The 23,020-nt window shown below is 44.0% G+C and overlaps 1 protein-coding gene across 1 annotated transcript; it reads left to right on the forward strand.

The window, feature by feature from the left end:
- The first annotated feature begins 969 nt into the window (after positions 1-969).
- LOC123859601 (cytochrome c oxidase assembly factor 7) lies at positions 970-17,563 on the forward strand. Its single transcript, XM_045897682.3, has 3 exons — positions 970-1,143; positions 4,299-4,439; positions 16,286-17,563. Exons 1-3 carry the CDS (start codon positions 1,038-1,040, stop codon positions 16,732-16,734), a joined length of 696 nt encoding a protein of 231 aa, XP_045753638.1. The 5' UTR covers positions 970-1,037; the 3' UTR covers positions 16,735-17,563.
- The last annotated feature ends 5,457 nt before the right edge of the window (positions 17,564-23,020 follow it).

The raw sequence follows: 23,020 nt of genomic DNA on the forward strand, positions 1-23,020 counted from the left end.
AGCAGGATCTGATCTGTCTTTGGAGAGCTTTTGGTCTAGGCTTTATGGAACTGATGATTCTGTGCAAGAGAACAAAGCAAAAACCAAGCAAAGCTTCCCTCCATCTCCTTTACATGTTCCTCTTGTACCACATGCATTCTTTTATTTTAAAAAAGATATTTATCACACAATTACTCTCTCACTTCCTGTGTGACCTTGACAAGTTACTTAACTTCTCTGTAGCCCAGTTTCCTCATCTGCAGAATGGATATAATAAGAATACCTACCCCATAGTGTCACAATGAGGGTCATAGTGAGAATTAAATAAGACTTTGTATAAATCTCTTAGAATGGAATCTGGAACAAAGTTTTCAACACTGTTTAAGCATTCACTATTACAACAGAATTATTACTACAACGTCTGTAGCTCCTGTGTTCCAGTCGTCATCTCCCACAGCCATTCATTTCTTAGGTCATTCAGGTTGGGGGCGGGGGGATGGGGAAATAGGTCTGGGAGGAACATACAGATGAACCAGACTTCTCATTGCACTAGAACAGACTTACGAATATTGGTTTGTGCAGCTATACCTGACATAGTAGATGCTCAGAATGCTTGCTGAATGAATAAACAAATGTCGTCCTACTAAACTGCAAGCTCTTTAAAGGCAGGGACCATATTTCCCAATTGTATTACTGGAACCAAGCACTTGGTGAGGCACACAGTAGGCACTTAGAGATCACTGAACAAACGAATGAATGAAGAACTAAATAACTGCAGGCAGAAAATCATGAAGGGCACAAAGCTGGCACAGAAAAGGTGCTGCAGAAAGACTGTCACCGGTTTTAGGAAACGAATGAGCGTAGCAAGGTTTTTAACAGCTTGAAGCTTCGACAGCTCCAGGATTTAGGTTCGCGGCGCTCGCGCTTCCGGAACACCGGGGGAGCGCGCCTCCCTCGGCGGCACGCCCCTCCGGGGCCCCGCCCCTCCGCTGGCTCACGTGACCGCAGGGCGGGTGCGCTGAGCCGCGAGGCTAGCCTCGGCTGGGCGAGCAGGGGCCATGGCGGGTGTGGTGGATTTCCAGGACGAGGAGCAAGTGAAGTCCTTTCTGGAGAACATGGAGGTGGAGTGCAACTACCAGTGCTACCGCGAGAAGGACCCGGACGGTGAGCGCTGCCAGCGCAGCCTGGGGACACGTGGGGACGCATGGGGGAAGGGTGGGGGCCGCACGGGTCACGAGCGACCGCTGAAGGAGGTCTGGACGGGGTCTCCGGCCGGGGACTCGTGGGGACGCGGTGGGACACTGACGACCTTGTGTGTTTTGGGGGGGAACGGGTTGGGTTCCTCCAGGACTTGCGGGCCTCGCAGCGGGGGGATCCTAGGCGGGACCGAGCCTGGAGGCCGGGGCGGGTACGAGGAGATGTGCTTGGGTGTTGGGAGAGAGGGGTGGGGATACATCAGTGAACAGATACCATTCCCTGTTCTTCTGGAGCTTACATTCTAGTGGAGGGAGTTGGACAATAAACGTAAGGAAATAAATGAAATCGTATGTTAGAAAGTCAGTGCAATGGGAAAAAGGACTGACAGGTATGGGGAGTTGAGGGCAGTTTTAAATTAAGTGGTCAGAGGGAGTCATTGAGAAAGTGGCATTTGAACAAAGCCTTGAGGAAGGTAAGGGAGATCTATGCTAGGCAGAGGTAACAGCTAGAGAAAAGGCTCTGAGGCATGAATGTGCCCCTTGTGTTCTGGGACTGTGGAGTTGACTTGAGTGTGTCAGTGGTCACCCAGAGCAGCCAGTACCTTTGGGTGGTTTTCTTCTTCCTACTTTATTTTTATAAAGGGAAAAAAAATGACACTGGCCCAGTCTTCTTATAGCTTGCAGTCTGGTTTCCAGAATATGATAAAGCTATTTCTTGAAGCTAACCAACTAGCCAGAGTTGCTCTGCTGTATAATGGCTTAACAAGAACCTAGGGTGGTTCTCTGAGGGCTCGCCGGTGTCCTAAGAAGAGTTGGAGTCACTGAGGAGCAGGATAGTTGGGGAAGACTTCTGGGGGAGGTCAGGAGGAGCAGGCAAGTGTTGATTAAATGGAGGACAGTGTGGGGGAAGAGAATGCTGTCTTGTGGAAGATTGAAGTGAGGCTACAGTTAGAAATACGATTGAAGAGGAGTCTGGGCCACGGTGTGTCAGGCCTTGAATGCCAGGGTAAGGCATTTAGACTTTATTCTGTAGGCAGTGGAGAGCCATACATGTTTTTGAGGAGAGAGTTCATGGTAGTGTACGCGGGAGAGTAGTATACGGAGCAGTGGAGTGGGGGAGGGTGGGCGTAAAAGGACTGGCTGCAGCACTTCAGAAGGAGAGTATCGTTACTATAGCTACTGTCCTTTGAAGTCATCATGATCTTTCACCAGGATTACTGAAATAGCCGCCTAACCTGACTCTGCATGCTCACTCCCTTAAAATCTGTTCTCTACCCTCAAACTGGTAATTAAATTTTCATTTTGTTCTATTAAATGCTATCCTATTAGATTTTTAAATAACAAAACAACACGTTTGTTGTTATCAATGCTAGAGTGTACCCCTTCATGTATTTTGTTCTTCCGTATCCATCCAGGCATGTACAAACATATACACTGGAGTAACCTTTTAAAAATGCAAATTGGGGGCGCCTGGGTTGCTCAGTTGGTTAAGTGTCTGCCTTCCGAAGAGCTCATGATCCCAGGGTCCTGGGTTGGAGCCCTGCGCTGCATCCGCCACCCTGCTCCGCGGGGAGGCTGCTTCTCCCTCTCCCTCTGCCACTCCCCCTGCTTCTGCTCTCTCGAGCACGCGCGCGCGCGCTCTCTCTCTCTCTGTCAAATAAATAAATAAATAAATAAAATCTTTTAAAAATAAATAAACAATAAATAAATAAAAATGCAAATTGAATCATATCACTGCCCTTCTTAAAACCCTCCAGTGGTTTGCCATTGACGTGGAATAAAATCCGAAGTCCTTCCTGTGTTCCACAGTGCCCTGTGATCTGGCCCCTGCCTTTCTCTCCTCATTTCCTACCCCTTTTCTCCTCGATCCAGCTACGTTATACCTTATTTGTACCAAGCTTATTCCCTCTTTTGGGTATTTTTGTCTATTGTTTCTTGTACCTGGGACTTTCTACCCCATTCCATTTCATTGTCTTTAAATAGCTAGTTCAGGGACGCCTGGGTGGCTCAGTCGTGAAGCGTCTGCCTTCGGCTCACGTCATGATCCCAGGGTCCTGGGATCGAGCCCTGCATCGGGCCCCTGCTCGGCGGGAAGCCTGCTTCTCCCTCGCCCTCTCCCCCTGCTTGTGCTCCCTCTCTCACTGTGTCTCTCTCTGTCAAATAAATAAATAAAATCTTAAAAAAAAAATAGCTAGTTCATTCTTGTTATTCACATTTCAGCTTGGACATCACAGTCCTTGCTAGGCCCTCCCTGCCCGGTTTATGGTAACTATCCCCCCAACGTGCATAACAAACTATTCTATCCTGTTTTATTTCAAGCATATAACAATTTATTACTGTTTAAATTCATCTTAAAAAAATAAATGCATCTTGCTCACCTATTTACTTATTTTTTCCCCCCTCCTCTAGAATGTAATTTTTAGGAGGGCAAGTGACTATATTCCCAGCATCTAGAACAGTGTTTGGAACATGGTTACACATAAATGTGCAAATATTTGTTGAATGAAAATGAATGAGATGAGTGTCATTTGGGATGAAGAAGAAGGGACAAAGACAGAGGGGAGAGATGTTAAGAAGAGGCTCACTGGGACTAGAGACTGCCAAAGAGAGAGTCTTATTTCCAACTCCTTTAGTAGCTACTATTTCTACTCTGTCATTGGGCTTCTCATTCCCAGCCTGGCTGCGGTGTATAGTCGTGGAGGCACCCCTTTCTTGCTACTACAAAGACTAGCCATAGACCCTTTTGGTTTCCAGTGTTTTATGGCTGAACTTCCTGGGAAGTTCCAAAGGTAGCAAAGTCTCAATCGTGGAAGTCAGTGAGTCTTTGGCCCTGGGTGACAGGGAGCAGAAGGGCTCCAGCAGGATGGCTGGTGAGTGTGGAGCCAGTACAGCGGCCTTGGTCTCTCCAGCCTGTATATTGCTCAGTCCCTGGATAAGAGCAGATGATGCCATCTGTAGGAATGGCTGAACACCACCTGCATTCTTTGTGGTGAGGTCACCTTGCCACCCCTCAGGAGGACAGAAGCTGGTCCTAAATAAGACATTTTGGCCCGCTCCACCTCAGCCTTCCCCACTGCTGTGCAGCAGCCCCAAACATGAACAGCTCTTGCCTTTTCCTCACAGGATGCTATCGGCTGGTGGATTATTTGGAAGGGATCCAGAAGAATTTTGAGGAGGCTGCCAAGGTGTTGAAGTTCAACTGTGAAGAGAACAAACACAGCGATAGCTGCTACAAACTGGGGGCCTATTATGTGACTGGGAAAGGTAAGGAGGCCTCTGCTTTCTTTGGTCATTCTTATTGATAGTCATGCTGGCCTCACATCCTGAGCCTCATGCTGTGCCCTCTTCACAGAAGGGTCCTCACAGACCTTGGGGAAGCACATGGTAGGAAGATTTGGAGAGAGTTCAGCAGGGTGGGTGGGGGAAGAACATAGCCTTTCAAGTCTGGCAGACCTTGGGGAATGCTTTTAGCAAGTAGTGGGATCTTGAGCCAGTCACTTTAACTCTGCCTTAGTAATATCACCTGTAAATGGAGAAAAATAGTACTTGCTTCATAGGGTTAGTGTGAGGATTAAATAAGATAATGCAGGTAAAGGCATCAGCATGTGCCTGGCACAGAGCAAGGGACCAATAATTAATTCTCTACCATCTTATCTTTTCGCCTCATGCCCTAATTGCAATTATCACTGGAGTAGTGAGTCGTGTTTATCTATTGCTAAATAAATTATTCCAACAAACTTATTATTTCACATAGTTGCTATAGGTCAGGAATTTGGGATTGGCTTAGCTGTATGCCTCAGAGTCTCTAATGAGGTTGCAGTTAAGACATTAACCAGGGAGCTAGGGCTGTAGTCATTTGAAGGCTTGACTGGAGCTGGAGGTTCCAATTCTAAGATTGTTGGCTTGTTAGGAAAGGCCTTTCCAGCTGTTATCAGGAGACCTCAGTTCCTGGTGACAGGGATCTCTCCATGGGCTGCTTGTGTGTCATTATGGCATGGCATCTGGTTTCCTCCATAGTGAGTTATCCAAAAGAGAGAGCATGATGGAATCCACAGTGTCCTTTATGACCTACCCCTGGAAGTCACAAGTTTTTCATTTCCATCACATTCTGTTCATTAGAAGTGAGTCAGTCATGGGCGCCTGGGTGGCTCAGTTGGTTAAGCGACTGCCTTCGGCTCAGGTCATGATCCCGGAGTCCCGGGATCGAGTCCCGCATCGGGCTCCCTGCTCAGCAGGGAGTCAGCTTCTCCCTCTGACCCTCCCCCCTCTCATGCTCTCTCTATCTCATTCTCTCTCTCAAATAAATAAATAAAATCTTTAAAAAAAAAAGAAGTGAGTCAGTCAGTCCAGCCCACACTAATAGAGAACTAACATCCTACTTCTTGAAGGAAGGACTATCAAAGAATTTATGGGCATATTTTATTGTTTTATTTTATTATTATTATTTTTTATGGGCATATTTTAAAAACACCACAAAGGGGCGCCTGGGTGGATCAGTCGGGTAAGTGTCTGCCTTATGGCTCAGGTTATGATCCCAGGGTCCTGGGGTCGCCCTCTGTTGGGCTCCCTGCTCAGCAGGGAGTCTGCTCCTCCCTCTCCCTCTGCCCGCTCCTGTGTGCTCTCTCTCTCTCAAATAAATAAATAAAATCTTAAAAAAAAAAAAAAAAACTTAATGTGAAAAGATACCCCGGTATTATTTATCTAGCAAAATTTTATTTTCATTAACTTACAATTTACAAGTAATATATAACTGCATTATATTAATGATTTAAAAAAAACCCAAAACCTGTGTGCCAACAGTAGCAGCTAAGTTAAATAATGTTACGTCCATTGTATGGAATGTTATTTAGCCCATGAAAAAAATAACGTTCCTAGAGCATCTTGTTGATGTGATGAAAAACTTATGAAATATATATATTTCTTCAGTGAAGAAAGCCAAATACAGATTTGTATATATAGGTGAACTCACCTATATGATACAGCATGCAAAACCAAAAATGTTCCTAGCTATTTAGTCTCTGGATTTGTGTCTTGGTAAAGTTTTGGGTTCTTTTTGTTTTTATACCTTTTTTTTTTTAAAGTAATCTCCACACCAGTTTGGGGCTCAAACTCACAACCCTGAGATCAAGTCGCATGCTCTATTGACTGAACCAGCCAGGCCCCCACCCCATCTGTTTTAAAGTAATGTTTATACCATATTTTACTATAGTTTTCACAAGAACTTTGAGTTCCTTATTGAAATAGGGAAAACAAAAGTGGCTCTGAAATTATTTTCTCTTGGGCGCCTGGGTGGCTCAGTTGGTTAAGCGACTGCCTTCGGCTCAGGTCATGATCCTGGAGTCCCTGGATCGAGTCCCGCATTGGGCTCCCTGCTCGGCAGGGAGTCTGCTTCTCCCTCTGGCCCTCCCCCCTCTCATGTGCTCTCTCTCATTCTTTCTCTCTCAAATAAATAAATAAAATCTTAAAAAAAAAAAAAAAATGAAATTATTTTCTCTTATTTGACAAATCTATGTGATTAACGATTGTACATTGAGACTTTTTTTCCCCCTCTTAAATGTTCCTTTATTGAGCACACTTCTGCTGTCTTCAGTGAAACAATGAATTAGATATGGACCAAAGCAGAGAAGGACACTAATACCTGTTACACCTGGGCCAGCTTGATAAGCATCTTCAGAGAGACGTGTAAAGTACTGTGGGGGTTCAGTGCTGATGCAGAGGATGCTGCACAGAGGAGGCAGCATTGAAACTGGGACTTGAAGGACAGAGTGGAGTTTGTTTGGTGGAGGTGGAATAGAGTTGTCTCAGGCAGAGAGAAGGTATTTGAGGGTGAAAGAACACAGAGTGTTTAGAAATCAATACAGGAGTGTGCACACCTGTTAAACTGACATTCTTAAATAAATTTCTCTGGGTGTTCAAACCAAAGTCGTCAAAGAAGATCCTGTTAGCTGATCTTTGCTACTCAAGCCCTTTTGTATTGCTGCTTAGCAGACCTTGGGCCCTGCCATGTCTAAAAGCCAAAACTGTTGGGGCACCTGGGTGGCTCAGTCGGTTAAGCCTCTGACTCTTGATTTTGGCCAAGTCATGATCTCAGGGTCATGAGATCGAGCCCCACATCAGGCTCCATGCTCAGTGGTGAGTCTGCTTGAGATTCTCTCTCCTTCTTCCTCTACCCCTCACCCCCACTCACATGCATTCTCTCACTCAAATAAATAAATACATCTTTAAAAAAATAAGGGGCACCTGTGTGGTGCATTTGGTTAAGGTTCTGACTCTTGGTTTCAGGTCATGATCTCCTGGGTAGCAGGATCAAGCCCCATGTCAGGCGTCATGCTCATCGTGGAGTCTGCTTAGGTTTCTCTTTACCACCTGGTGGCTCAGTCGGTTAGGTGTCCAACTCTTGGTTTTGGCTTAGGTGATGATCTCGGGGTTGTGGGATTTAAAAATCTTTTATAAGTAAATGAGTAAGTAAATAAATGCCAAAACTGTTGACTTCCCCTTGTCTAGTTCTGAGCCAAAGAATTTTCCAGTCTTTTTGCCCTTTTTTCCTAAAAAAAAAAAAAAATACCCAGTGTCCTTTCTTGACACAGACTGGTTAATAACTCTCCTTTACCAAGGATCGCTTGGGGCAAGGGAAAGCAGAGGAGGCCAAAGAACCCACTTTTAGACGGTGCAGCATCAAGCCAGACGTTTTCCTTCCCTGAGCCACAAATTCTGTGTTGACAAAATTAGAGTAATACGGCCCGCTCATACTTTCTTCATAGGATTTTTCTGAACATGAAACGAGAACAGATGTGACTGCTTTCTTTTTTTTTTTTTTTTTTAAGATTTTATTTATTTATTTGAGAGAGAGAATGAGAGACGGAGAGCATGAGAGGGAGGAGCGTCAGAGGGAGAAGCAGACTCCCTGCCGAGCAGAGAACCTGATGCGGGACTCGATCCCGGGACTCCAGGATCATGACCTGAGCCGAAGGCAGTCGCTTAACCAACTGAGCCACCCAGGCGCCCCCTGCTTTCTTTTTTTTAAAGATTTTATTTTATTTATTTGAGAGAGAGAGTGAGAGAGAGAGCACAAGAGGGGATAGGATCAGAGGGAGAAGCAGACTCCCCGCTGAGCAGGGAGCCCAATGTGGGACTCAATCCCGGGACTCCGGGATCATGACCTGAGCCCAAGGCCATCGCTTAACCAACTGAGCCACCCAGGCGCCCCAGATGTGACTGCTTTCTTAAATTGTAAAATGTTCTGGGGCACCTGGGTGGCTCAGTCAGTTAAGCATCTGATTTTGGCTAAAGTCATGCTCAGGGTCGGGCTCTGTGCTCAGCGAGGAGTTTGCTTCTTCCTCTCCCTTTGCTCCTCCCCCATGGTTGTGTTCTCTCCCTCTCTCTCAAAAAAAATAAATAAATAAAATATTTTTAAAAATTGTAAAACATTCTATCAATGTGAACAGGTCTGACCGTACTGGTTGCTGCAGAACCTACTTTGGATTATATACTTAGAGTGTGCATACCCAAGGAATGCTTTGGCCACATGTTTTCATATGTAAATTTAGCTCTGAACTATTTTGTGAAGCAATCTAAATGTCGTATGAAAAGAAGTAGAAGTTAACTTTTTTTTTTTTTAAGATTTTATTTATTTATTTGACAGACAGAGAGAGAGCGCACAAGTGGGCAGAGGGAGAGGGAGAAGCAGGCTCCCTGCCGAGCAGGGAGCCCGACGCGGGGCTCGATCCCAGGACCCTGAGATCATGACCGGAGCCAAAGGCAGCAGCTTAATCGACTGAGCCACCCAGGTGCCCCTAGAAATTAACTCTTAACACATCTCTTTGAGGAAATATTATGCAGCCAGTAAAACAGATATTAAGAAGGGTTTCTAATGGGGAGTGAAGGAGGTTCGTGACATGTGAAAACAAGACCAAATTGGGGCACCTGGCTAGCTCAGTCAGTAGAGCATGGGATGCTTGATCTTGGGGTCGTGAGTTTGAGCCCCATGTTGTGTGTAGAGATTACTTAAAACAAAAAAGCAAGACCAAACTACATAGTGCTAAGAGGAAATACACCAAAAATGAAGTAGTGATGGTCTCTAGGTGGTGGTAACAATGGATGATTTTTGTTTCCCTTCTGTTTAAGAGTCCTCAATTTGGGGGCGTCTGGTGGCTCAGTTGATTGTGTATCTGACTCTTGGTTTCGGCTCAGATCATGATCTCGGGGTTGTGGGATCAAGCCTCGTGTTGGGCTCCGTGCTGGGCATGGGGCCTGCTTGGAATTCTCTCTCTCCCTCTGTACCTCTCCCTGCTGCGCACGCGCACGCGCACTCTCTCTCTCTCTCTCTCTCTCTCAAAGAAAAAAAAAAGAGTCCTCAATTTGCTCTTCTAAAAAGTGGAATTTAGAGGCAGAGATGAAGGCTCAGATAAGTTAATGATAATGCAGATAATCTTTAATCTAGACCATTCTTGTATACTTCAGACCGCATGTAGCTGATTGTTTATTAGACATTCCTACTTGGAGTTCTCATAGGCATCTCAAATTTAACAAACCAAATATGGAATTCTTTTTTTTTAAATGAGTGGATTGCTCTTTTTTTTTTTTTAAGATTTTATTTATTTATTTGAGAGAGAGAATGAGAGAGAGAGAGAGCAGGAGAGGGGGGAGGGTCAGAGGGAGAAGCAGGCTCCCTGCTAAGCAGGGAGCCTGATGCAGGACTCGATCCTGGGACTCCAGGATCATGACCTGAGCCGAAGGCAGTTGCTTAGCCAACTGAGCCACCCAGGCGCCCCCAAATATGGAATTCTTAATTGTTTTCTTCTCCCCCCAGTTTATTATGCCCCTGTTACCTTCCAAGAGATACCCTTAGCAAGTGGTACCTCTCTCTACTAGTAACTCATGGCCATTTTATCTCCAAAATGTCTCAAATCTGTCCTGTCTCTCCCTTTCCTCCTACCATTCTTACCCAAGCCACCCTCCTCTCCTACTTGGATTACAGTTAGGAGATTAATGCAAGTCCCTAAATCTCTTTCCATAAGGCAACTAAATGAACTTTTAAGAATATAAACCAAAGGGGCACCTGGGTGGCTCAGTTGGTTGAGTGTCTGCCTTCGGCTCAGGTCATGATCTCAGCGTCCTGGGATTGAGCCCTGCATCGGGCTCCCTGCTCAGCGGCGAGCCTGCTTCTCCCTCTCCCTCTGCCTGCCTCTCTGCCTACTTGTGATCTCTCTCTCTCTGTCTGTCAAATAAATAAATAAAATCTTTAAAGATTTTTTAAAAAAGAATATAAACCATGGACACTGTCTTGGGGATGTGTTTGAGGGCGGCCGACCCACAGCCTATACTTTCTGTGGAAGCTTAAGCTGGCCTTTCTCCCTTTGTGTTGTAACCAAGTCTGCCAACGACAGTGCAATTCACCCACTGCTCATCTTAACAGATTCAAGAACAAGGGGAAAGATGGTATAAAAATGAGGTGGTGCCAAGTAGAAGTTAATGTGAAACCTGAGGAAAGCTAAGGAGGAAGACTAGATGCTGAAAGGAGAAATGTAAGCTCATTTCTTGATAATGCTACTTCTCCACTGCAGGAAAACCACAACAACCAGGGCAGTGTAAGTTGGTCTGTTGATAACATTGTCAAAGGCATAAATAGCAACAATTTGGAAAGCCACCTCCAGGCTACTCAAGCTGCTAAGAAACTGCTTTCTGTGGAAAAGCAGCCCACATAGACAATATAATATGGGCTGGTTTGATTCCAAAATTTGTGTCCTTTTTGGACAGAAATGTTCATAGTCCCATTCAATTGAATCTGCTTGAGCCCTCACTAACATAGCTTCTGGGATATCAGAACAGACCAAGGCTGTGGTAGATAGAGGTGCTATCCCGCATTCATTTCTCCATTGACAACTTCCCATGCTCACATCAGTGAATAAGCTATATGAGCTCTAGGAAACATTACACGAAATAGTTCAGTTTTCTGAGACTTGGTTATCAAATATGGTGCATTTGATCCACTGTTGGTCCTTCTTGCAGTTCCTGGTATGTCATCTTTAGCATGTGGTTACTTAGATAAACTTATCTGGACACCTTCAGATTTTTGTTCCAACAAGGATCCTACGCTCCTGTAGATGCTGTTGAGCAAATTCTTCCCACTTTAGTTCATCTCCTTTATTGCAGTGATCCAGAAGTATTAGCAGATACCTGCTGGACCATTTCTTACCATACTGATTGTCCAAATGAACAGATTGAAATGGTTGTGAAAAGAGGAGTTGTGCCCCAACTGGTGAAGCTTCGAAGAGCTCCTGAATTGCTCATTGTGACTTCTGTGCTAAGAGCCATAGGAAGTATTGTCACTGGGACAGATGAACAGACTCATGTTGTAATAGATGTGGGAGCACTTGCCATCTTTCCCAGCCTGCAATGAGCCCCAAAACTAATACTCAGAAGGAAGCAACGTGGAAAATATAAAACATGACATCTGACTGCCAGGATCAGACGTGGTAAGTTGTGAATCAAGGATTAGTCCCATTCCTCATTGGCATTCTAAGGAGGACTTTAAGACACAAAAGGAAGGGGCACCCAGGTGGCTCAGTCGGTTAAGCATCTGACTTTTTTTTTTTTTTTTTTAAGATTTTATTTATTTATTTGACAGAGAGAGACACAGCGAAAGAGGGAACACAAGCAGGGGGAGTGGGAGAGAGAGAAGCAGACTTCCCGCGGAGCAGGGAGCCTGATGCGGGACTCGGTCCCAGGACTCTGGGATCATGACCTGAGCCGAAGGCAGACGCTTAACAACTGAGGCACCCAGGCGCCCAAGCATCTGACTCTTGATTTTGGCTCAGGTCGTGAGATCAGGGTCATGAGATTGAGCCCCACGTGGGGCTCCACGCTTAGCCTGGAGTCTGCTTGGGATTCTCTTCCTCTCCCCCTCCACTTACTCGCGCTCTCTCTCTAAAATAAAATAAATAAATAAAATCTTAAAAAAAAAAAAGACACAAAAGGAAGCTGTATGGGCTGTGACCAACTATACAACTGGTGGACCGGTTGAATAGATTATAAACCCTGTTCATTGTGGTATAATATAACCACTGATAAACCTCTTAACTGTGGAAGATACTGTGGTTATTCTGAACATCTTTTCAGATATCCTTCAGGCTACTGAGAAACTAGGTGAAACTGAGAAACTTAGGGATGGCTCAGTTGGTTAAGCACCTTCTCTGTGTAGCTCTTTCCTTTCTTCCTCCCTTCCTTCCTTCCAGATTTTATTTGAGAGAGAGAGAGAGCAAACATGAGCTGGGTGGGGGGCAAGGCAGATGGAGAGGGAGGTGCTCCAGAAATCCGTATAGGGATGCTCTTGTCTTTGGCCTAAAGTTAAGCTGCACATGCATAGAGGGAGACTGAGAGACCTTGTAGTGGAAAGCTACTGGGGAGCTGTGAACTGAGAAGAGATTCCATATGTGTCACAGTGATTGGAGTGGTTTGAATTCCAATCAGCCAGAGTGGAGAGACATCGAATTTCACAGACATTCAACTAAGACTCCAAAAAGGCCATGCCTTAGTAGTAAGATTATTCTAGATTTGCTCTAATAAAACTTAAAAACAAGTCCCAAGGGCGCCTGGGTGGTTCAGTTGGTTAAGTGTCTGCCTTTGGCTCAGGTCATGATCTCAGAGTCCTGGGATTGAGCCCCACATGGGGCTCACTGCTGAGCAGGGAGCCTGCTTCTCCCTCTCCTCTCCCTCTCTTGCTATCTCTCTCTTTAAAAAAAAAAAAAAAGTCCCAAAGACATTTTGGCTTGATTCACCAGTGAGTTAGCTACCTGCCAGAACAAAATTCAACAATTTTCAAAGGAATACAACAAAATTCAGACTGAACAAAGTATCATTTACAGTGTTTCGCATAAAGTAAGAAATTGCTAAACAACAACAACAAAAGCAGTCCTAGATATGACAGAGATGTTGGAATTAACAGTTAAATATTTTAAAACAGGTATAATAAGGGGCATCTGGGTGGCTCAGTTGGTTGAGCCAACTTTTGGTTTTGGCTCAGGTCGTGATCTCAGGGTCATGGGATTGAGCCTTGCGTCGGGCTCCACACTCAGTGTGAATTCTGTTTATCCCTCTCTTTCCGCTCCTCACCCTATGTGTATGCACAGGCATGTGCCCACTCTCTCTCTCTCTCTCTCAAATAAATAAATAAATAAATAAATAAATAAATATTTTTTAAAAAACCTGTTAAAACAGGTATAATAAATATTTTCTTTTTTTTTTCTTTTTTTAAAGATTTTTTTATTTATTTATCTTGAGAGAGAGAATGGGAGACAGAGAGCATGAGAGGGGGAGGATCAGAGGGAGAAGCAGACTCCCTGCCGAGCAGGGAGCCTGACGTGGGACTCGATCCCGGGACTCCAGGATCATGACCTGAGCCGAAGGCAGTTGCTTAACCAACTGAGCCACCCAGGTGCCCCAGGTATAATAAATATTTTTAAGGGTTTAAATAAAAGATGGGAATAAGTGAACAGATGGGAAATCACATTAGTGAAATTGACACTTAAAAAGAACCAAATGAAATCCTATAAATGAGGGGCGCCTGGGTGGCTCACTCAGTTAAGTGTCTGCCTTTGGCTCAGGTCATGATCCCAGGGTGTTGGGATCGAGCCCCATGTCAGGCTCCCTGCTCAGTGGGGAGTCTGCTTCTCCCTCTCCCTCTGTCATTCCCCCTGCTTATGCGTGTGAGTGCACACTCTCTGTCAAATACAATTTATGGGCGCCTGGGTGGCTCAGTTGGTTAAGCGACTGCCTTTGGCTCAGGTCATGATCCTGGAGTCCCGGGATCGAGTCCCACATCGGGCTCCCTGCTCAGCAGGGAGTCTGCTTCTCCCTCTGATCCTCCTCCCTCTCATGCTCTCTGTCTCTCATTCTCTGTCTCGCAAATAAATAAAATCTTCAAAACAAAACAAATACAATTTTTTAAAAAATCCTGTAATTGAGAAACATAATATTTGAAATTGAAATTTACTGGGCAGGCTTAACAGCAAAATAGATATTTCAGAAAGTAAATTTGAAAGATTGGTGAACTTGAAAATAGGATTATAGATATTATCTAAAATAAAGTGCTAAGGAAAAAAAAGAACAGAGCCTCAACCTGTGGGGTTCAGTATTCATCATTCTAACATGTGTATTGTAGTCCCAGAAAGAGAAGAGACTGGGGGGGGAAATATTTGAAGACATAACAGCAGAAAAATTTCTAAATATGATGAAAAGTATCAATCTACAGATCCATGAAGCTCAGTGACCTCAAGCAGAATAATCAATGAAAATTACACCTAGAGACATCATTACCAATTTGGTGAAAACTAAAGGTAAAGAGAAAATCTTAAAAGCAGTCTGAGAAAGACACTGAAAGGAACAGTGGTGAGAACAACCCATGACTTCTCGTCGGAAGCAACATAAGCCAGAAGAAAAAGAACAACATCTTTTAAGGGCTGAAAGAAAAAACTGTCAGCCCTTGAACTGCTTGAATTTGACTTTAGCAAAAATATCTTTAAAAATGAGGATGAAATAAATTCATTTTCAATAGAATGACTATTGGGCTAATTAGGGATACCAAATAGAATGTAAATAATGTAAACTTTTAGGGCATTAAAAAAACCCATAATATTTCCTGAGCACTTATTATGTGCCAGGTTCTTTGTAAAAACACATTTAAGCTTCTGACATACGAAGTGTAGATACTGTTATCCTTATTTTACAGATGAGGAAAACAGCGTGTACAAGTTAAGTAACTTGCCTAAGGTCACACAGCCAACAAGAAATGGAGCCAGGACTGGAGCCTAGGTTTTCTGGCTACAGGGCCCAGGCTTCTGTTAACCACTGTGCTGTGCTGTCTTCCTAAGTTGAAGTAATTGAATTGTTAGCAATCCTTTATCTCTACCCCACCCCCCAAGATACATGTTAGCAATCCTTTATTTCTACCCCACTCCCCAAGATGCATGTTAGAGATCATCCTCCAAGCATATGGCCCATTGATATACATCTGAAGGGTCTCATGAAGGGTCTCATGACTAAGGTTTTACTAGATAGTAAATGACACTTTCTAACAACAGCTAGTCCCTCAAGGTCTTGGAAACCTTGCTTCCAAATTCCTTAGAGACTTACACCATCCCTAACCCCTTCCCAACTTGAGAGTATATAATCAGTCACTCCTCACAACCCCAGTGCAGGTCTTTCTGCCCACGGGTCCTGTCCCTGTGCTTTAATAAAACCACCCTTTTTGCACTGAAGATGCCTCAAAAATTCTTTCTTGACCGTTTGCTCCTGAGCCCCAACATTTCACATCAATCATACATGGGGATTAAGCACTGTCACCACCTTTGTTTACAATCACCTCTTAGCAGCTTCCCATTGCTCCTAGGATAAGTACAGGATCCTGCATGATCTGACCCCTGCCTGTCTCTACAGCCTATTTTCCCTAGTGATTTCTGGGTTCTAGCCGTATGAGCTCCTTTTCTCTTTGCCTAAACAACCCTCACCCCGTATTTTTTTCCTTCTTTTTTTCCATTATATTATAGCTCAAATGTCACTTCTTCAGGGAGGCTTTTCTTGACCTTATCCCCAGGTCTAGGTCAGAGTCCTGATACATTCTCATAACATCCTGTACTTTTCTTCCACATGTTTGTCACACTTAAAATCATACATTTAGTTGTGTGGTTGTTAAATATTTGTTTCATTAGACTTAAGATCCACAAGGTTAGGGACAGTGTCTCTTTATTGTCCAGAACCTAGCACAGTGGTTGGCAAATAATATGTATTCATTATACATTTAAATTAATGAACATTGAACGAAGTGCTGATAAGATCACAAGTTCTTGTAACCCCATGAGGTAGCTATTATTATAATCCCCACTTTTCAGCTCCTTTAGGGGTGGCCTATCTCACAAGATATCACTTGAACAAAAGATTCCAAGGCTAAAAAAGCTGGAAGGTTTGTGCATCATACCAGGCCACCTTCCTTTTGTGCTGCCTTAGATCAAAATATATGAACTTTATTCAGGAATTATTCTCTTAACATTGGCCTGAGACATTCAGGTTCTGCCCTGGCTTGGGTTTATTTTTTTTTTCCCTTTCCCTCCTCCCAGGTGGACTGACCCAGGACCTGAAGGCTGCCTCCAGCTGCTTTCTGATGGCGTGTGAGAGGCCCGGAAAGAAGTCTGTGGAGGCGTGTCACAACGTTGGTCTCCTGGCACATGATGGACAGGTCAATGAGGACGGCCAGCCTGACCTGGAGAAGGCTAGAGACTACTACACAAGGGCCTGCGAAGGCAGCTATGCCTCCAGCTGCTTCAATCTCAGTGCCATGTTCCTGCAGGGTGCCCCTGGCTTTCCCAAGGACATGGGCCTGGCATGTAAATATTCAATAAAAGCCTGTGATTTGGGCCACATCTGGGCCTGTGCCAATGCCAGCCGCATGTACAGGCTGGGGGATGGCGTAGATAAAGACGAGGCGAAGGCCGAGGTACTAAAAAATCGGGCCCGGCAGCTGCACAAAGAACAGCAGAAAAATGTCCAGCCTTTGACATTTGGGTAGTGTGGTCCATATTCCTAAGCAACAGACAGCTTGAGGCTGGCACCTCCTATGTCTTATGTAGCCCTTAAAGGTCAACCTGCTGGGGCAGGAAGACTTGGGACTTAATGTCAGTAGCTCTGGTTACATAGACCCATTGACCCAGAGTGTCACCTACTGGGTTGTAGCCTAAAATGTTTATTTCAGTCAGTGTTCTTTTTATCTGTTGTGTTCTGTGAAGGCACGCACATACGGGATTTTTGTTCTCAAAGTCTTATAGCTCAGTGAAAAACAGCAAACTAGGGAGCCATAGAGATTGGGGGGGGGTACGGAGGGGAGACAGAGCAGGAAGTTGGAAAAATCAGCAGCCATAGTGCCTGAAAGAATCAGATGTTGTTATTATTATTATTTTAGTTGGGAGGGCTTGACAATCAGAAAGTATCTTGATTTACATAATAGAGGGCTTAAGGAGCTAAGAACAAGTCAAATAGTCACAACTGCCACCCTCTGACTTATGTAATCATTGGTGTGGGTTTCCTTTTTGCCTTTAGAGTCAGATCTTCAATAAATTCACAGAGATTAGGAGGGACGTACAACATAAAATTAAAGGTCGTTATATGTAAGGGTTGCCAAAGATGATGAAATGTAAGCCTGCCTTTAGTGGAGGCATTCGCAGTTGACAGTTAGCATCCCCAGTCCACTCCCCTGGCATTGCTCACCATGCTTAAGGAGCAGATTATTCCCAAGGCAACTTCAGCTAGGGATTTGTAAGCAAGGATATTGTGACACATTTTTGTCCCTTGGAACTGAACCTTTTTAACTGTCCCTGTGAATAAACTATTTTGATCGATTAGTAGTTTGTGTTATTAGTTTCTCTCCAGATTCTGGGTAAGGTAGACATGTTCTACATGGTGGTTGTGCTTTTTTAAAATAAACATTTGCTCTTTTTATTATCTTTCTAACTTGTCACTAGGGGGCGAGCTTGTCGTTTTCCTGCAATAACAGGTCTGATCTGTCACCACCTACTGTTTCTGGGCTTCCAGTTTTGCAGCTGTCCTAGAAGGAAGGCTTGCTGTGTGGATGAAGGTTTGTAAGCACAGCCTGCCAGCTTCTCAAGTTGATAGAGGAGAGGGACTTTCCAAGAAGCGGACAAGAAGTTTTAAAAAGTGAGTTTATTTTTTAAATGTGAAGTAGCTTTTGTTTTGTTTAATATAAACTCTGTAGGCCAACAAGCATATGAAAAGATGCTCAGGGGACGCCTGGGTGGCTCAGTCGTTAAGCGTCTGCCTTCGGCTCAGGTCATGATCCCAGGGTCCTGGGATCGAGCCCCACATCGGGCTCCCTGCTCCACGGAGAGCCTGCTTCTCCCTCTCCCACTCCCCCTGCTTGTGTTCCCTCTCTCGCTGTGTCTCTCTCTGTCAAATAAATAAAATATTTTTTAAAAATTTAAAAAAAAAAGAAAAGAAAAGATGCTCAGCATCACTAATAATTAGGGAAATGCAAATCAAAAACATGAGATAATTATCTCACACCTGTCAGGGTGGCTGTTTTATCCAAGCATTGGCTGCCAGTCCAAGCATTGGCAAGGATGTGGAGAAATTAGAATTACCCTATACATTGTTGGCGGGAATGTAAAATGGTTTAGCCACTACAGAAAACAATATAGCAGTTCCTCAAAAAATTAAATGTAGAATGACCGTAGGATCTAGCAGTTCCATTTCTGAGTATACCTATGTTCATAGCAGCATTCACAATTGCCAAAAGGAAGAAGCAACCCAAATGTCTAGGTGAGTGGATAAACAAAATGTGTATACATACAATGGAATATCACTCAGCCTTAAAAGGAAGGAAAATCTGACACATGCTACAACATGGATGAACCTAAAAGACACGCTAAGTGAAACAGACATCACAAAAAGACATACTGTGTGATTTCAATTATGTGAGGTGTCTAAACTCAAAGCAGAATGGTGGTTGCCACAGGCTAGGGAAAGGGAAAAAGGGGGTTTATGTTTAATGGGTACAGAGTTTGAATTTTGCAAGATGAAGAAGTTCTGGAAATTACTTGCACAAAAATGTGAAAGTTCTTTATTGAACTGTGCCTTTAAAAATGATTAAGATGGGGGCGCCTGGGTGGCTCAGTTGGCTAAGCGTCTGCCTTTGGCTCAGGTCGTGATCTCGGGGTCCTGGGATCGAGCCCCACGTTGGGCTATCTGCTTAGCAGGGAGTCTGCTGCTCCCTTTCCCTCTCAAATAAATAAAATCTTAAAAAAAAAATGGTTAAGATGGTAAATTTTATGTGTATTTTACCACAGTTTTTAAAAAATGTAAACATTGAATTTTTTTTAATGCAAGGTTTTAAGTTTTTGTTTATAAAAGCAATATGTTTACATGAAATGCAGTTTGGAACATGGCAGAGGAAACAATTACCCCTCACTGTCCTTTACAGCCTACTAGCATTCTTTGGCCCAATAGTGTTGTTGCTTAATTACTTTTTAAAGAATCGCATCTTTCCAATTAAATCATTGGTTTTGTAATTTTGAAGAGTTAATTTGATTTCTGGTGGCAGATGTGCTGGGTTATTTTTTTAATGGACCAGTTCCTGCCTGGGACCCAAGGTGCCTGCCTACTTTGGATCATATATTGAGATGGGGTTGGAAACATGGAGTAAGCATTAACAGTTTCAAAATGTAACATTTCACAAAAGGTATTAAAATGTAAAGAGCAATAATTTACCGTCTGGAAAGGTCCAGAAAGGTCCAAGGCCATTTCATGCCCAGGTTGCTCTGGGAAGGAATGGGTTGATGAGAGCCAGCATGGTTGAGTTTCTCACTTTTGTGCAACCTTTGAGGCAAGGCTTGAAAGCGGGTTTTCAGATTCTGGTCACAGCAAGCTACTCATTACTGTGTCTTCTGACTAGCAGGCGTTTGAATCATCATTAGCAACTATTTCTAATGTTTTTTCTCTGTGCCAGGCTTGGGCTGGATGGTCTAATGAAGACGAAGTTTCGTAATTGACTAGTGGTTTGTGTTCTCATTAGTGTTCTCACTAAAATTTCACAGTGCAGTGCTCAGTGTTGTAAGAAAGGGAAGCAAGAGTTTCAGAGAGGGAGGGAGGGGAAGGCTGGAGGGTCTTGGATTTTATCCTGTTGGTCATGCAGAGTCACTGAAGGGTTTTGAGCAGGAAATTAGATCACCCTAGTGTAGAAAATGGATGGGAGAATAATGTGGGGGTGGGAGGATGGTGGAAACAGCTTGGGATTTAAAAAGAACCCAAATTTCCAGCCTGGGCACTTGGGTGGACAGGGGGTGCCATTCATATTGATTTGGAGCCTGTGAATGGGGATGGGGACAAAAAACTTTTTTGAACTGTTTGGTACATTTTTTTAAAAAATTAGAAATAAATTGCATTTTAATTTGTTGAAGTTTTTTTTAATTTTTTATCTATTTATTTTTTTAAAGATTTTATTTATTTATTTGAGAGAGAGAATGAGAGACAGCACGAGAGGGAAGTGGGTCAGAGGGAGAAGCAGACCCCCCGCTGAGCAGGGAGCCCGATGTGGGACTCGATCCCGGGACTCCAGGATCATGACCTGAGCCGAAGGCAGTCGCTTAACCAACTGAGCCACCCAGGCGCCCCAATTTGTTGAAGTTTTATGAAATTGCTTGAAAACATTTTGAGAGGTAGGGGCTCCTGGGTGGCTCAGTTGGTTAAGTGTCTGACTCGATTTTGGCTCAGGTCATGATCTCAGGGTCATGAGATTGAGCCTCACTTCGGTCTCTGTGCTCAGTGGGGAGTCTGCTTGAGATTCTCTCTCTCCCTCTTCCTCTCCCTGTGCTCTCTCGTTCTAAAATAAGTAAGTCTTTTTTAAAAAAATTTTTATTTTTTTTTTAAAGATTTTATTTATTTATTTGAGAGAGAGAGACTGAGAGAGAGAGAGCATGGTGGGGGGGGGTCGGGAGGGTCAGAGGGAGAAGCAGGCTCTCTGCCGAGCAGGGAGCCCGATGCGGAACTCGATCCAGGGACTCCAGGATCATGACCTGAGCCGAAGGCAGTCGCTTAACCAGCTGAGCCACCCAGGCGCCCTTAAAAAAAATTTATAAAGATTTTATGTATTTATTTGAAAGAGAGTGCAGGAGCATAAGGGGGTGGGGAGCAGAGGGAGAGGGAGAAGTAGACTCCCTGCTGAGCATGGTGCCCAGTGAGGACATGGAGCTCAATCCCAGGACTCCAGAATCATGACCTGAGCCAAAGACAGATATTTAACCAACTGAGACACCCAGGTGCTCTTAAAATAATAAATCTTAAAAAAAAAAAAAAAAGATTCTCTCCCTCTGCCCCTCCCCACCTTTCTCTCTCCCTCTCAAAAAAAAAAGAAAAAAAAATTGAGAGGCAACATGGCAGAGGGAAGATGCCTAGATTTCAGATCCTACAGATGTGGGCAACTCTGGATTAATCAAAGGCGTACTAAGCATGAGTGATTAGGGCACCTAACAAAGAATGAGAAAATATAAATTAATAAAATTATTTTGTATTTTTAAAAAGCATCAAGTAATCACGTTGGGGGGAAAAGTGAAAACATTTTTGGCTTCCTGACATTGATGTTACAGTTTAGATTTCTCATTTTAAATTCTATATTAGGGTTGGTGGATGGGGGGGTACCAGGCTTTTTCCAGTTCTTAGATCTAAAGGTCTTAATCTGGATTCTGATCTGGGTTTTGCCTTTTATTGGCTGAGTGACCTTGCACAAGTTTATCTGACCTCTGGGTCTTGGTTTTGTCACCTATCACATGGGGATGACGATGCCTTCTAGGGTTGTTAGGAGAATTAAATAGGAGCTCTTATCAGAGAATGATTAATGTTTCTTTTAAAAGATTTTTATGGGACCATATTTTATGATTAGATAATTGTTTTCTTTCCACATGGTGGTGTTAACTTGTGAGGGAGTCTAGCTTTTAAGACAGTCTGCCTTTGCTGCCATTCTTTTAATATCCAGGGAGCTGATGGTGAGGCTCTCTAGAGGTATTCAGGGCATAAAACAGCTGCTGGAGACAGGCCCAGAGAAGGGGTGGGGCCCGCCTCCTCCCTCCCCCCACCGCTGCCCCAGTGGGGAGAGAGTCACTGAGAAGACTTGCACCTGCCTGGGCCTGGAGTGGAAACTATTCCCAGCTGGTGCCCCTTCCCAGGCTTAAGGAATGGTGATTGTATTACAGTTTATAAATCAGGCCTCCCCACTGTCTAAAGGGGAAAGGCCAAAATTCTTTGCCTAACGTATAAGTCTCTCCACCCCCATGATATGTTCCCAGCCTCCATATTTAGCTCCATCTTCTTCCTAACTTGGGAGCTGCCTGTAGTCTCTGCACCACTGCCAAAAAAAGAGAGAGAAAGAAAAGAAAGAAAAAGAAAGAAAAAAAGAAAAGAAAACACCCAGGCTGTTTCTTACTGCCAACCATTTATGATGCTGGTTGCTCTCTCTGGAATGCCTTTTTACCTTTCATTTTTTATTTTTTTATTTTTTATTTTTTTTAAAGATTTTATTTATTTATTTAGTTGACAGAGAGACAGCGAGAGAGGGAACACAAGCAGGGGGCAGTGGGAGAGGGAGAAGCAGGATTCCTGCTGAGCAAGGAGCCCGATGTAGGGCTCGATCCCAGGACCCTGGAATCATGACCTGAGCTGAAGGCAGTCTCCTAACCAACTGAGCCACCCAGGCGCCCCTCATTTTTTATTTTTATTTATCACCCCTCCCAAGTCCCGATCCCCATCCCTGACTCTCTCCCCAACACTGGGGCCAGAGAGCGAGGGCCCCTGCCCCTTCTACGTTTTAAGTAGAATACTCTTCATCTTTTAACACTCTGGAAGCATTCCCTTTATCACCTAGGCTGGTTAGAGACTTTCTCTACCCTGAATTTCATCCATCACAGCGCTGATCACACTATTATCATCTGTGTATTGAGGCCTCCACTTTCCACAAGACTGAGTTCCTGGAGAATAGGGACTTGATTGGCTTCATCTCTATCCTCAGTGCCCAGAATGAGGCTGGGCACATGCTAGACCATCAGTGGCTGCTTGCTGAGATGAACAGCACAGTGTGGCACCTTAGCAGCCTCCAACCACCCCAAGACAAATCGGGTCCAAGCTCATCTTCATATCTAGGAACTATAAGCCACAGGGGTGTACTGTTTTTGAAGCTGCTCATCAAGAAAAGGTCCTGTCTAAGCTGGAGCTGACACATGATGGATCAGTACTTTTTCGGGCTGTGTTCAGGACAGTGTCTTTATTTTATTTTATTTTTAAGGATTTAGTTATTA

Source organism: Mirounga angustirostris, unplaced genomic scaffold, assembly GCF_029215605.1.
Source record: "Mirounga angustirostris isolate CCGP_5_RB_7025 unplaced genomic scaffold, mMirAng1.0.hap1 SCAF_4, whole genome shotgun sequence".
NCBI classification, from domain to species: domain Eukaryota; kingdom Metazoa; phylum Chordata; class Mammalia; order Carnivora; family Phocidae; genus Mirounga; species Mirounga angustirostris.